Source organism: Triturus cristatus, chromosome 12 (assembly GCF_964204655.1).
Source record: "Triturus cristatus chromosome 12, aTriCri1.1, whole genome shotgun sequence".
In the NCBI taxonomy this organism is placed as follows: domain Eukaryota; kingdom Metazoa; phylum Chordata; class Amphibia; order Caudata; family Salamandridae; genus Triturus; species Triturus cristatus.
The window spans coordinates 606,580,415-606,595,871 of record NC_140595.1 but is presented as its reverse complement, the minus strand read 5'-3'; the positions used below and the strand labels follow the sequence as shown (position 1 = coordinate 606,595,871).

At 46.6% G+C, this 15,457-nt stretch overlaps 1 protein-coding gene across 1 annotated transcript in view; it reads left to right on the top strand.

Moving 5' to 3' along the window:
- Positions 1 to 15,457, top strand: part of LOC146776371 (blastomere cadherin-like) — a 562,924-nt gene that overhangs the window by 170,495 nt on the left and 376,972 nt on the right. Inside the window, exon 3 of the mRNA XM_085639655.1 lies at positions 4,099 to 4,307. Within this exon, the coding sequence (XP_085495781.1) occupies positions 4,099 to 4,307 (209 nt within the window). The remainder of the gene's footprint in view (positions 1 to 4,098; positions 4,308 to 15,457) is intronic.

Here is a 15,457-nt window from a genome sequence, read left to right as displayed (position 1 = left end):
GAGACTGCCACCGTCCAGGAAACCTGCAAACACGCAGAGCTCAACGCCCTACTCAAGAAACCCAAGTTAGACCCACAGGACCTGAAGAACTTCCGGCCCAACTCCCTGCTCCTGTTCCCGGCGAAAGTCATCGAGAAGATCGTCAACAGACAACTGACCCAATTCCTCGAAGAGAACAACACCCTGGACTCGTCCCAATCCGGATTCCACAGCACCAAAACCGCCCTCATCGCCGCCACCGACGACATCAGAGCCCTGCTAGACAAACGGCAAAACCGCGGCCCTCATCCTCCTGGACCTCTCTGCCGCCTTCAACACCGTCTGCCACCACACCCTGCGCAAACGCCTCTACAACGCGGGGATCTGCGTTAAAGCCCTGGACTAGATCACCTCCTTCCTCACCGACAGAACCCAGAGAGTCCGCCTCCTTCCATTCCGATCCGAAGCCACCAAGATCACCTGGGGCGTACCCCAAGGATCATCCCTCAGCCCGACCCTCTTCAATGTTTACATGACACCGCTCGCCAACATCGTCCGATCACACGACCTTAACATAGTCTCATACGCCGACGACACCCAGTTGATCCTCTCCCTCACCAAAGACCCCGCCACTGCCAAAACCAACTTCCACGCAGGGATGAAGGCCGTCGCCGAATGGATGAAGAGCAGCTGCCTCAAACTGAACTCGTACAAGACGGAGGTCCTCATCCTCGGCTCCACCCCTTCCGCCTGGGACGACTCCTGGTGGCCAGCCTCGCTGGGAACTGCGCCGACACCCACCTACCAAGCACGCTACCTGGGGTTCATCCTGGACTCTTCTCTGTCAGTGACCCAACAAGTCAACTCCGTCTCCTCCTCCTGCTTCAACACCCTTCGCATGCTGCGCAAGATCTACAGATGGATCCCCACCGAAACCAGAAAGACGGTCACCCAGGCCCTCGTCACCAGCAGGCTGGACTACGGCAATGCCCTCTACGCAGGAACCATGGCCAAACTCCAGAAGAGACTCCCAACACATACAAAACGCTTCCACAAGCCTCATCCTCGACATCCCCCGCCACAGCCACATCACATCCCGCCTGAAGGACCTGCACTGGCTTCCCATCAACAAGAGGATCACCTTCAAGCTCCTCACCCACGCTCACAAAGCACTCCACGAGGCCGGACCAGCATACCTCAACAAGCGACTCACCTTCTACACCCCAAACCGCCAGCTCCATTCCGCCGACCTCGCCACCGTTCCACGAATCCACCGAACAACCACCAGTGGCAGATCATTCTCCAACCTCGCCGCCAGGACATGGAAACTCTCCCCATCCACCTGCGACAGACCTAGGACCTGCTGACCTTCAGGAGCCTCCTCAAGACCTGGCTGTTTGATCTGTAGCTGCCCCGCCCCCCCCCCCCCCCCCCCGAGCCTTGAGACCCTCACTGGTGAGTAGCGCGCTTTACAAATGGTTGATTGATTGAAATTGTTTGGTGTTTGTTCAATCAGTAGTGCATCCAGCCACACTAACAGCCGACAACAACAGTACACATTAAAAACAATTCCCATTACAATCATATTCACACTACATCCAAGACCTTGTTCTATTGTTTAAAAGGACATTTGATTAATGGTCAAGTGGAATTTTATTTAGGTTTAAAAGTGTACCTGTGGATTATAGATACAACAACTTGTTGTGCTCTGGTGTATTTTGGTTTGAATCTTGCTCTAGGATTTCAAGTTCTAGTGCTATTATACCCTGGTGGGTGGGTAGTGTTAACACCATTGGAGCACCCTAAAAGGTAAAAAAGTAAATAAATTATGTTGATTTGACTATTTCTAATGGATGTGCAGATCCTCATGCAGATACTTACAAAGATTTGGATTGATGATTTTCTACTATTTTGCAGTTGTTACCTAGCCTGCTCTTCAAGATTACTCTTTTCTTCCAAGCGTGGTCTGCTGCTGGGTCTGGGCTACCAAAAGGCCTGCTCTCGCTGTCCATCCCATTGCTGGCTTACTGATGTTAGGTATGGGCTTATGCTAGCCTGCTCCCCTCGGCTTCTCTGCATGACATTGCGATGAGGAGGAACTGAACTAGAGGGGACAACGTACCCTGACCTTACTTTTGAACTGAACTAGAGGAGACAACGTACCCTGACCTTACTTTTCCAGATAACTTAAAACGAATTCCCCTAACAATGTCCATTATTACAGTCCAGTGGCCCCAGCCCCTCCAAACCTTTTAGTTGTGTACACCTTGTTGCTTGTTGGGAAATCTCAAACTCACATCCCCTATTATTGACTTAAGTATACCACACCCCTCAATAGTAAATCTGGTAATAATTTAATTTGTGTTTGAGTTGTGTATCTCCATCCAAGCTACAATCATAACAACCAGCTACTTGTATATGACCGCCGTATTCCTGACCATTCATCAACATTTGACCAATGAGTGTTAGAGATTAGGAGGCAATTGGGAACCTCCTTGTTTATTACTTCCTTGCACATACACTTTTGACCCAACCTTTCCCATGTTTTTGGATTTCCTGCAGCTATCCTCCTCTCTCACTCCCCCTTCCATGGTCTTGGCACTGTACATCAGCCAGAGTTGTTTCCCTAAAGCGAGCCTCCATCTTTCTGTTTTGATTTTTAGAGTATGTTTAGTTTTTGTTTGGCATCAGTGGCAGAGCATATTCCACAGTCCCTATTGAAGCATGGGAAATGGACCCCTGATTGCTGTTTGGATTGCAAAATATAATGATAATTGGGTTCATTAGGCCCCCCTTTGCCCCATTGATACCTACACCCTAATGTGGTAACTTGCTGAGTTCAAAAACATGTTCTAGATTTTAGAAGGTGTGTTTTATAGCTCTCCTTACATGGTTAGGTGAGCAAACCTGGGCACAGCATTGCATCACACTCTTTGGATAAATTGAGATTAGACTCTTCATCTGGTTCCAAAGTGGATACCTTAGTTTAAATCACATTTGCTTCTTAGCAGTCATAAGGACTTTTTTTTTAAAAAGTTCATAGGTTCGAAAAAAGTGGCTTGGCTTAGACTGGAATGCCCGCATTCTGTTCATCTGCAACCTTGAAAGTTTTTTTTTTTTAAATAGTTATTTATTACGTTTTTAGTAAAGCTTAAGGCACAAACAAAAGTCATTTAATCTCCTAACTGGAACAAAAGTCATGTAATCTCCTAACTGGAAACGGTTAGCAAAGTCATGCCTCATGCACAGCAAAGAGGTCACAAGCGATGGTCATCACTCATTTGTATAAACGAAAATGCATTTCCCAGCAAATACAATGTATAAAAGGGGAACACCCATCTCAGCATCATCTCGGAGCTATCCCCCTCCCCAAAAACACCATCATTGGTCAGGTTGGGTCCCCAAATACAGTTCAAGTGGACCTAGATATCTCTCGGTCTACTTGCAGTGGGCATTAGTGACCAGTATTCCACCAGTTGCCCTGGCAGAAAGTAACACAAGCTGTCAAACAGTGGGCATGGCGCACAGAGGTGCCCCCCCCCCCCCCCCCCATGCATGAAAATTGTCTCTTCGCCAGAAGCAACAGCATGGCAGTGAGTTTACCAACACAGGACGGTGCATCTTTCACGTAACCAAGAAGGGCCACGGAACTTGAAAGCTTGAGGTGTGACTTTCCGGGTGTACGTTTTTTTACTATCACATTATATTTGAAAGGTCTTCAATACACATATGTTGACTTTGTACATTGCAGGAGGTAGTAGAGCACGTTTCTACCAAAGGATGTGGCAAAGGGAAGGAAGTCTGGGTTCTGTACTTGCGTGTTCCAGTCTCCTGTCTTGTGGCACTCATGCCCCTTCACCCACCCACCCTGGTCTTGTTGTATGAGAGGGTGAAGGATCTCTCCCTCTGAGTTAATTCTAAAGACCAGAGAGTTGAAACGTTTTAAGTGCCTCAACTTTTGTATTCCTTGTTGACATCTCTATAAGTATTCTAGGAAAAATTATCCTTTGTACTATATAATTTCCCTTTGTACTATATAATGCTCCCAAAATGCTTGTAGTTCTGCATTGTTTTTTAATCTCTTGCATTAAACCGATCCTTGTTTTCCTTAATACACAGTGACCTTCATAGACTGCCCTGAAAGGAACCTTGGACTCTTCAGTGCGGGAGACTCTCGCTTCCACGCGCGGAAGGATGGAACCATCACGGTAAAGCGCCGTGTGCGATTACACGGACACGAGCTGCGATTTACTGTACATGGCTGGGATGTGAAAATAATGAATTACTCTACGTCGGTCATCGTAAAGCACAGGCATGAGCACAGACGGGTAAGACCATCCGTGCGAGGTTTCCACCCCTTTCCTCCTCTCATCCTGGTGTCTGTAGTATGGCTTCAGCCTTCTTTGCCTCCATGCTCATTCGCTCTTTGTAAAGCACCTACATTTTTAGATATTCTGCTAGGAGTGTTTTTTGTGAATCACCCTGTCACACTTTGGAGCTAGGTGTAGGCGCTGAGGGTCCAATGACATTTTAAACCCCTTGAATCAGGATTTTACGTATTTATTTTTTTAAACTAAGATCATTTAACGCAGGTCTTTTTCTTGTTTTAACAACTTTATTTTAATTGTGAAGGTAATATTAAAGGGGAAGAACATTCCGGGGGGAGGACGGGGATGGACATAGTGGTTGGATTCTGTCAACCTCTGTAACATGTGAACATATCTACCACACTGTACTGTGGATTGCTGCCTAGTTATTAAGTTATGTTTTTCACTTGATTTTGAATCACACATATATCCTGATCAAGGATGTACAAATATATTACCTTTATTGATTGCATTCTATGGTGGGGTTTCTTTTTTGCCCCCTCGCTTTGATATGTTACTATGCACCATGTGTCCCTTAGGAATTGTCCTGCTTTTATGATTATACATGTCCCGAAATAAAAACAAATTAAATAAAAAGGGAATAGCACACATGGGGTAAAGTATTGCCATTTGGTGGTTTGCAGTAGGACAACCACGACCATGACTATAGCGAATACATTCTCTCAATAGTAGAAGTGTAACCAACAATGTACACTGCATCAGGAGTAAAGTCTCAAGTACATTAAATTACATGTGACCAATTCAGGGCGTGTGGTGACCGCCCTTTCCCCTTTGGAGCATCATTGTATGTGATTAACACTAATTGAATGAGACTTTTGTAAAATTATAGGAGTGCGCTGCAGACACCCAGTCACCTCTGTTTGTATACATTCAAATTGGGGCCGACTACAATGTCGGGCAGACTTGCATTTGGCCGACACTGATGTAAACTGGACTGACCGACCTCCGGTCGGCGGTCCCGAACGCCTGATTAGGATGCGAGCAAACACTGTTTGGTCACATTCTGACATTTCTCTATGGAAGCATGTGTTACGGCTGTAAACTGGCCATAGTACATGCTCACATAGGGAAATGGTAGGTGGTGTTAATCCCTGCACCCCGTGGCAGGCATCTCAAGATGCCTGCTATGGGGTGCAGGGATTAACAGCGGGGCACCGTAGGTGCCCCCTCGGCTCCCAACTGGTGGCCGCTCACACAAGGGGGCCATGCTAGGGGCCCTCAAACATGCTTTCCGACAGGGTTTCTGTGTCAGAAAGGTCGGCATGGAAACCGTGCATCGTAATCCCAAGGGCGGAAAGGCCATCCTTTGGGATCACGGGCTGGCCTCAGACTGGCCGACGGGCTCCTCGAGCCCATCGGAAGCCAGCCGGAATGACCGGCCGGTCTCAATTCCGACCGGCAGATTCATAATCAGCCGGTCGGAATTGAAAACGACGATGGCAGTCGGAAGCTTTCCAACCGTCATTGTAATAAGCCCCTAAGTGTTTGTCTTCCTCTGTGTTGTTGTCGTCGTCGTCCGCTTGGGACATTTCACAATGCCAGAGCTGCTCAGGAATTGAGACATCATCATTATGGCACCTCCCATTCTGTTCTATCACTTTATGCATGCCTTAAAGGGACTTAAACCTTATCAAATGTATTCATTCTGTCGTGGATCAAAGGAGGAAGGGTTCTCCGTTGCATATATAGAACATACCTTCTCCCACCACTTGTTGAGTGTTGGAGAATTTGGTGATTTCCACATTTGGGCTATACTCAGGTGGGCTAGTAAAAGATGAGTTATCCATTTTCTCAGAGGAGTGGTCGTAGGGTAAAAGCTGTGGACGCCAGAGTATCCCAGCAGTATTATTAAAGGGAGGAAAAGATTTGTGATTGCACGGAGGAGAGAGAGTATGTCTTGCCATGCCCGCCATGTTTGAAGTAGTGTGCGGTGTTCTCTGCAGCCTTTCTAGCATGTTTCCGCATTATCGAATATCCTGTGTAATCTTGTGGAAGTGAGATACCTGTATGCAAGCAGTTTGAAAGCGTTCTGTTTATATTGAGTGCATATAGAAGATTTTGTAGCTCTCTGCCTGATGAACTGCCAGGTATCGGCAGACATTTCTATCTCCGTATTTCTCTTTCATTTGGTGGCGTAGGCATGTTTTTGATGGGTTTTTGATGGGAACAGAGTTCTAGTATGTATCTACAAAGCTAAGAACCCCCCCTGCATTGTACATTGTTAGAAAAAAAGAATTCCAGGTGTTTCTCTTCTCTCCACAATTGGCCTTGTATTTGCCTGCTTCCCACCCAGTGTAGGGCTTGTGTTAGCCTAAAAGTATCTCTTCCCTGTAGTTGGAATTTTTCAATTAGGATGTCTCTAGGCTGGAGCTCGCAATCAACAAAGAATTATTTAAGACACAGAGAATTTCCCCTATACTAGTGCCGAAATCCAGAGTCTGTGACTTCAGGGAAGAAATCCGGATTATTAATCAATGGGGTAAGGGCGAACAAAATACTTAGGGAATGCTTTCTTATGGAGAAACGATTGATAATATTCTAATAAAGGCATCGTCATGGGGAGAAGGGTCTGGGATTTCTTCCATGTCGAGGGCGGCAACCATAACGGATCCTTAAGTGGGACAGTTGAAAATGCTTGTTCAACTTGTATGCAGGGTTTTCGATCTGGATTGTAGTTCCAGTCAAAAGCCAGACGGATTTGAGCTTCCCAGGTGTATGCTGTGACATCAAGGAAACGGAGGCCTCCTTGAGGTGTGGGCTGTGTTAAAGTCGAGAGCGTGATACTTGCGGATTTGCCCTGCCGCACAAACTCCAACATCTTTTGTCTAATTTGTTCAACTGTGCGTCTCGCTAATGTAAGGAATGTCTGTAGTGTATAAAGTGGGCAGGGGAGGAAGTTCATCTTAAAGCTATTCAGCCTATCCATCCAAGAGATCTCTAACCTGCCCAATCGGTACATATTTCTTAAGAGCATGGTGAGGAATGGAGGAATTTTAATCTTGTAAAAGGACTAGGTATGTTATAGAAGTCTCAGACCGTGAAAAACCCTTACACTGGAGAGATAGCCGCATTGATGCAAGTGTTTCTGCCACCCATGCCCTGTGATTTAGAGTAGTTGATTGTGAACCCTGAGACTTGTGCAAAGCGATCAAGCTCTGCCTGGAGTGCTAGGATAGTTTGGTCTGGATTGGTCACAAAGCAGAGTATGTCGTCGGCAAATAAAGCAATCTTATGCTCTCTGTCACCCGCCTGCAGGCCATGGATATTGAGATTATGTATATTACAGATATTGAATAGGGGCTCCATTGCTAAAGCAAAAATTAGCGGCGAGACAGGGCATCCCTGTGTTGTGCCCCTGGTCAAGGGAATCTCTGCTGTGTATTCCCAATTGATCTTGACCCTTGTGGTGGTTTGCCGATAGTTGGCCTGAATGAATGTCGTCATTTTTGGCCCCATACAAATCTTGGTAAGAAGCTTCGACAGGAAGGACCAATCCACCCTGTCTTTCAGCTGTCTCCATTAGTGCAACTGCCAGCCTAGTATTATCGTTAGCTTAACGATGTTTAATAAAACCAGATTGTTGTGGGGATATGAGGTGAGGCCATATATGATGGAGTCGTTGTACCAGTATGGAAGTAAAGATTTTTACATTGCAGTCGAGAAGGGCTGTGCAGGACTGTGGGTCTTTGCCTGTCTTTGAGGAGGTGTGTAATGTGGGAACCCATCATCGTATCCATAACCCTCCCAGTCATCAAAAAGTAATGAACTACCTTTGCTAGGGGTGCAGCAAGAAGGGAGGCATACATTTTATAGAATGTGGCTGTAAAGCCATTGGGACCTGGGGATTTACGGGTGGGCAAATGTTTTATTGCTTCACATACCTCTGTAATAGTAATATCTTCTACCAGGGAAACGAGGTAGCTTTTGAGATCTGGGGGAGAGTAATTCTGTAGATATTAATCTTGGGCTGTCTCATCAAGCTCTTGGCTACAGAATAGCATAGAATAGCACCGGTGGAAGACAGTTTGGATCTCTGTGGTAGTTGTAACTAACCAATCTTCGTTTGTTCTAAGTGCTTTAGTGTGGTTTTGAGTAGCAACCTTCCGTAGTTTATATGCTATTAATCTGTCCGCTTTATTAGCATTTTCGTAATAGGTTTGGTCAATCAATCAATATAGCATGGTTTGTCACCCCTTGGGGGATCCAGGTGCTGAAATCCTGTAGGCCTTTTAGTCAGGTATTGAGGTCTGCGAGTCCCTGGGAGAGTGAGGTTGGTGGGGGACTGTCGGTGTGTCAAGCTTGTGAGCGGTCGAGTGTCGTGTTATAGTGGCCTCCTAATATTATTTCTCCCGTGGCGCATTGAGTTACCTTTGGGAATAGAACCAAGTAGAAATTCTCTTTGTCTTCATTTGGGCCATAGACTGAGATGATGGAAAGCAGGATCGAGCCAATTTTGCCTCGAATGCCTACTTTTTAGCCCTCACAATCCCGATATGAGTCCTCAATATGGAAAGTGAGATCTCTGCGTATGAGTATAGCAACTCATCTAGTTTTGCGAGTGTAAGATGAGTGGATATCAATAGCATTTGGAGGCACTGGACATCTGTTTTCAGCAGATGGGTTTCTGGTAGTAGCGCTACATCTGCCTCTTTGTGTTTGAGCCATTGGAGTAGTGCCTGGCGTTTTATTGGGAAGTTGAGGCCTTGTACATTTAAAGATACTGTTTTCAGGGGTGTCATGATTGCTTTATGGGAATGGCCAGAATTAAATTGATCCTTCGAGTCCAATACATCGATAAAGGTGAGGTCGCTAGAGTGGTCTCACAAGGTACCTGAGAGAATGTGGGTCACAAGGTAGGTGACTCATGTTTGTTGTTCATCTTGCCATGGTGGGGTTTGTGTGTGTCCGAATGGGGGGTCGGGTGAACCTGGTTGGACGGGGGCGCCGATACTGGGAAAGAAAAAGGGGATTGAGCAAGGCCCACTGTAGGGCTACAATTTGCAGGTGTAGCATGGCACAGATTAGGTTTGTAAGTTGGTAACTAACAGTGTATTGTTGGGCTGGGCTCAACTATCAACATCGGTGACACTCCCTTATCCATAGGATACATTTGCATTTTTACCAGCATGAATTGCCTGTTGATTACTATCACATATTGTCTTTGAGGTAATGGGACCCGAGACATCTCTGGTCAGGGCAGTTCGTCGTCTTCAGACAAGGAAGGTCGACCATACTTGTCCCTCTGCTATCGCTCTTTCAAGTTGCTTTACATGACGATTGTGGAGCTTGGAAACGCCATCCGCCACCTTGGTCAAGTGGATTTGGGAGGGATTGGTCTAGGTCCAGGGGCTGTAGTTGCTGCGAGGAAGGTAAGTGCACGATCTCTCTCGCTTCTTATAAGACTCTTATCATGTGGCATGTGTCCTTGTATGTGAAAGAGAAACGGAAGAGAAAGCCCCTGCAATATCTTTTCCTTTTGTAGATATTGAATGACTTCTTAGAAGTCTTTTAGTTTTGCCAACATTTGAGCTGACGTCCTGAAATAGTGAGATTGCGTTGCCTCAAAATGTTAGAGACTCTTGTTGGTGGGCCGCTGTTAAGCTTTTCTCCTTCATGGGGAAGTAGTGAACTCACGTGAGCAGATCGGTGACCAGGTTCATTAGCTTCTGGTAAGTAGAATGGACCCTGTGTGTATGGTCAAGGAGAATGGATGCGTCATTTGGAAGCTGAAGCAAATGGGCAAATAGGGCTTGGACGTGGGCGTCGATGTCTGGAGCAGCTACTTTTGCTGCTATGCCAAAAATGCAGATATTATGCCAGCTGGAACTTCTCTCCAGGTCATCAATCTTATTTTGTAGTAAGCGTTGTTGGTGTTCCAGTATGTGTAGCCTTGTTGAACGGTTGCAGTTCTTTGGTGCATGTGCGGCCACAGTGGTCTCTATTGTCTCCATTGCATGTAATGCAAGTATTGATCCAAATCGGATAGTGCTCTAGGAAAGTCCTGTCTGAGTGATATTATATCCTTGCGGAACTCCATCAACAATGTTTGAATGTCTTCTTTTGTAGCTGGAGCCTGGGGGTCAGGGTCCATCTGTGATCTGGGTGGCGAGCTTGGGGACAGTAGTGGCTGCTACCAAATGGACGGGGGGTAGCGAAGGGACCACCTCGACAACTGCAACAACCCCGACTCCACCACTCTCCTCGACAACCTCAGACTGAAGCAGCTGGTCAACAAGCCCACTCACAGAGCTGGACACACCCTCGACCCAATCTTCACGGGAGGGACAAACGTCCGGTTCAGCCACACCACCCAGCCCCTCTGGACAGACCACCACTGCGTGCACTTCACCTTCAACACCACCACCACACCCAAGTCCGCCCTGCGCCCACCACGAAGGAACTGGAGCAAGGTCACAGAGGAGCACCTCAACACCACCCTCCTCCAAGTCCCCCCCAACGCAACGACCGACACCAACTCCGCAGCCATGGAATTTCACCGCTGGATCTCCCGCTGCACCGACAAGCTCACACACCCCTCCGCCACCCCGCCAAACAACGCCCTCTGAAGTCCGCCTGGTTCACCTCAAAATTGCAAGAAGCCAGACGCTCCTGCAGACGCCTAGAGAAAACCTGGCGAAACCAGAAAACCACGGAAGAACGGATCAACCACAGGAGCGCCCTGAAGGAATACCAACAGTGCATAAGAGACACCAAACGGACCTTCATAAGAGACAAAGTCCAGACCAACGTGACCATCACCAAGGAACTGTTTAACGTCATACAGCAGTTTGCAAAACCCCCCAGCGAAGCCACGGACGTCATACCTTCCCAGGAACTCTGCTAAAAGCTCAGCTCCTACTTCCAGCGGAAGATCAAGGTCCTCTACGATAACTTCAGCGAACAGACGCCGAACACCACCCCTTTCCCCAACACCGCCGATAAGCCAGCCATCGTGACCTGGAATCCCGCCACCGTCAAACACATCACCGCGAACATGAAGAAAACTCACTCCGGAGCCCCAACGGACCCCTGCCCACCACACATCTTCCACAGGGACGCCGCCGCCATTGTACCCGAACTAGGACGGGCCGTCAACGCCTCCTTCATGTCCGACAATTTCCCAGACGACTGGAAACGGGCGGAGGTTAAACCCCTCCTCAAGAAACCAACGGCCGACCCAACAGACCTGAAAAACTACTGGCCCATCTGTCTCCTCCCCTTCGCGGCCAAAGTCACCGAGAGACTCGTAAACTCCCAGCTGACTGCTTTCATCGAAGAGAACTCCATCCTTGACGCCTCCCAGTCTGGATTCCCCAGCAACCATAGCACCGAGACCGCCCTCCTCGCCGCCACCGACGACATCCGCATGCTACTTCACCAGGGACACACTGCGGCCCTCATCCTTCTAGACCTCTCCGCAGCCTTCGACACCGTTTCACATCGCACGCTCGGAACCAGAATTCACGACGCTGGGATACAAGGAGCCGCCCTTGACTGGATCCAATCCTTTCTCTCCGGCAGAACCCAGAGGATCAGACTCCCTCCCTTCCTCTCCGAACCAACCGATATCAACTGCAGCGTTCCCCAAGGATCATCGCTCAGCCCCACGCTCTTCAACATCTACATGGCCCCCCTCACCAACATCGTCAGACAGCATGGGCTCAGCATTGTATCCTACGCCGACGACACTCAGCTCATCCTCTCACTCACAAAGAATCTCGAAGGCACCAGACTCTGCTTTCAGGAAGGAATGAAGAGCGTAGCAACCTGTGTTCAAAAGTTTTTATTGGTTGTTTTCCAAGCAATGAGTACACAGAACATACATAAAGTAATATAAGCACAATACTACGGAATAAACTATAACAAAGAGAAAGTTAGAAACAATAATCCAACCTAAAAAGCAAAGTAAATTTCTACATACAGCATACTTAATTATTGCAATGACATAGTACGTCTGGTTCCATGTGGAAGGAAATAGTTAATAATTGTACATAGGCTCGGTTATGGATCGCCCCTAAGTCTCCCTATCACTAAGGACTTCAGCTCATGGCGGTTTGTGCGACTCAAAGTATGTATCCAGGCTATCCCACATGTGTCTGAGGTAGGGTTTCCATGGTGAATTTGAGGTCAATTGTATCAGCGCCACTAAGGTGGGAGACCCAATTTAACCAGCATGTAATAGTCGCTTTCTTTGTGTCTTTCCAGTTATTTAAGATAACTTTGACTGCTGCCATCAAAAGAAGATCCAGAGGGGCCCTGTCATTATCGTTCATTGATTGGACTCTGAGGAAGCCAAAAACCAGCGTAGAGACTTCTTTTTTAAGGGAGCAAGAGAATAGTTTAGAGGTAAAATCAAAGATTCTGTCCCAGAATGGTGTTACGCACTTATAGTAAAACAACAGATGTGCAAGGTCCCCTGTTTCCTATCTACAATTCCAACAACTGGAATCCTCCCTAATCTTGTGTAGGTGTAGTCGAGCTGGTGTCCAGTATGCCTTGTGTAGGAGCCAGATTTTTGTCTGCGATAGGGCTGGCGAAATTTTGTTTCTAATAACTGAGTTCCACGTTTTAGACCAAAGCTCTTTGGAGATCGGCGATGAGGAGAGCGATTCTCAGTAATAAGAGAGATGTTTGAGGGCGAAGAGCTTTGTATATCCAGGAGACCTGGTGACCCAGTTTATTTATTTTCTTAATGTATTGCGGGAGAGATGGGGAAGAGGGGTGTAGGTTTGCTTTTGTGATTGCTGCCTTTATTTTTAAGAAGTTATAGAACTCCAGAGGGTCTAGGTTGAATTTAGACTGTAGGTTGTTGAAGGTTAGGGGGGGATGACTTGTCTACTAATTGGCAAGGAAAGAAGATACCTTTGTCAATCCATGTACTGTAGTGAATAGAGTTCCCCCTGTATCGGATCCTATTGTTGTCCCACAGTGACTCCATGTTTGAATGATTTATGCTAACTTCTAGTTTTTTATCCAGTGTCAATAGAGCTTGTTTCGTGTTTTTGAATATAGATTTTGAGCAGCGAACGTTTGTGAGCTTGGAGGTGAGTATGGTTGCTGGGGCCAGGTTGCTGAGCATCGCCCTCTCAATTTCTAGCCAAGAGAATAACCCACCGGAGGAGCGAACCAGTACGAGCCCTGTTTAGCTAAGAACGCTGTTTGGTAGAGTTTAAAGTCTGCTAGGTTTACTCCTCCGAGGGACTTGTCCAGCCTGAGTTTTTTCAGGCTAATTCTGGCCTTTTTACCTTGCCATATGAACTTGGAAATGAGGATGTCTAGCTTCCGATGGAATTCCTCCGTCAATGTGAGAGGGAGCATGGTTATTAGATAGTTCACTAGGGGAGTAACCATCATCTTGATGGTTTTGATTCTACCCCACCAGGTTATGAATCTAGGGGCCCATGCGTCTAAAAGTTTTTTAATTTTCTCTAAGGTGATGGTTTCATTCTGTTGTAAAGATTCTAGGATATCGCTGCTGAATTCTAGCCCTAGATATTTAATAAAACCCGGTTGCGAGGCGAGGCCCGAGTCACCTAAAAGCTCACTAGTACAGTATATATTGAGGGGCTTGACTTCTGACTTATTTGATTCATCTTATAGACGGAGTGGGACAAGTACGTTTCTATGGTTTGTATCAAGGCAGTAACAGAGGAGCATGGATCCTCCGTGACAATAAGAATGTCGTTCGCGTATGCGGCCTGTTTCACCTGGAGGCCTATGAAGGTTAATCCTTTTATGTCCTGGTTTTGTTTAATGTTCTGGATAAGTGGTTCAAGGGCTAGGAGAAAGAGGGAAGGGGATAGGGGGCAGCCTTGTCTAGTGCCCTGCTCAAGTGAAAAGGCCTCTGATAGGCTTTTATTAATCGCAATACGTGCAGTGGGTTCTGAGTACAACACCATGGCCATATTAGTGAATGAGCTCCCGAGATTAAAGGACAGCATACAATGTCGTAGAAATGACCATGAGACTCTGTCGAACGCCTTTTCTGCGTACATGGTAATGGCAAGCGACGGGACAGTGTTTTGCTTTGCCTGTTCTAGCATATGGGTTAGCAAGAGGGTGTTGTTGTTAGACTTCGGACTTTTAAGGAAGCCAACTTGGGAGTTGCTAATGATTTTTGGGAGGACCGCAATCAACCGTTCTGCTAAAATCTTTGCGTAGAGCTTGCAATACACATTAATTAGTGAAATTGGCCTATAGATTTTGGGTAAGAGTGGGTCTTTCCCCTCTTTTGGTGTGACAATGATCGTGGCTTCTTTCATTGATTATATAGATATTTTTTCTTTACAAGTTGATCAAATATGTCTTTATTGTCTGTCGCATTGGCATGTGCTGACTCCAGGGTTTTAATCTCTTTTTCTAAAGTGTTGAGCTCCGAGTTTAATTTCTTATTAATTCTTGCCTTCATTCCAATGAGTACTCCCCTGATGGTTGATTAAGGGCGTCCCACAGAGTAAATGGATCTGCAGCTGGAAGATCATTGTGAATGATGCAGTCATGGATCGCGGACTCTATCTGTTTTTTATCGGTTGGATCGGAGAGTACTTCCTCATTAAAGCGCCAGCGCTTGGGTGGGAGCGTGGGGTGCGTACCAGCTAGTTTCGTACTGATACAGGAATGGTCTGAGACAAGTATGGGAGCAATGTCTGTTTGGTCAATGAGGTGGGTAAAGGAGCCTGGTATTAAAATATAATCGATCCTAGTATAGGAATTGTGTGGGGCTGAGAAGAATGTATAATCGCGCGTATCTGGGTGTTGGAGACGCCAGGCATCCTTGAGGTTGAATTTTGACCAGATTTTGCGAAGGACTTCGTGGTTGAATTTTTACCAGATTTTGCGAAGGACTTCGTGGGAATGAGTAATTTGGTACTTACATTTTGATTACCGGTCAGTTAGGGGATCTAGAGGTAGATTGAAATCCCCACCTACAATGACCAGTTCATCTTGGGGAAGGGTGTCTATCGCATCCAATACTTTCCCCCAGAAGCTGGGCTCATCTGAGTTAGGACCATAGATATTGATCACATGTATGTTATCCTCCCCTTTTTTTATGTGTGTAATTAGCAGTCTCCCTCCATCGTCATGTTTCT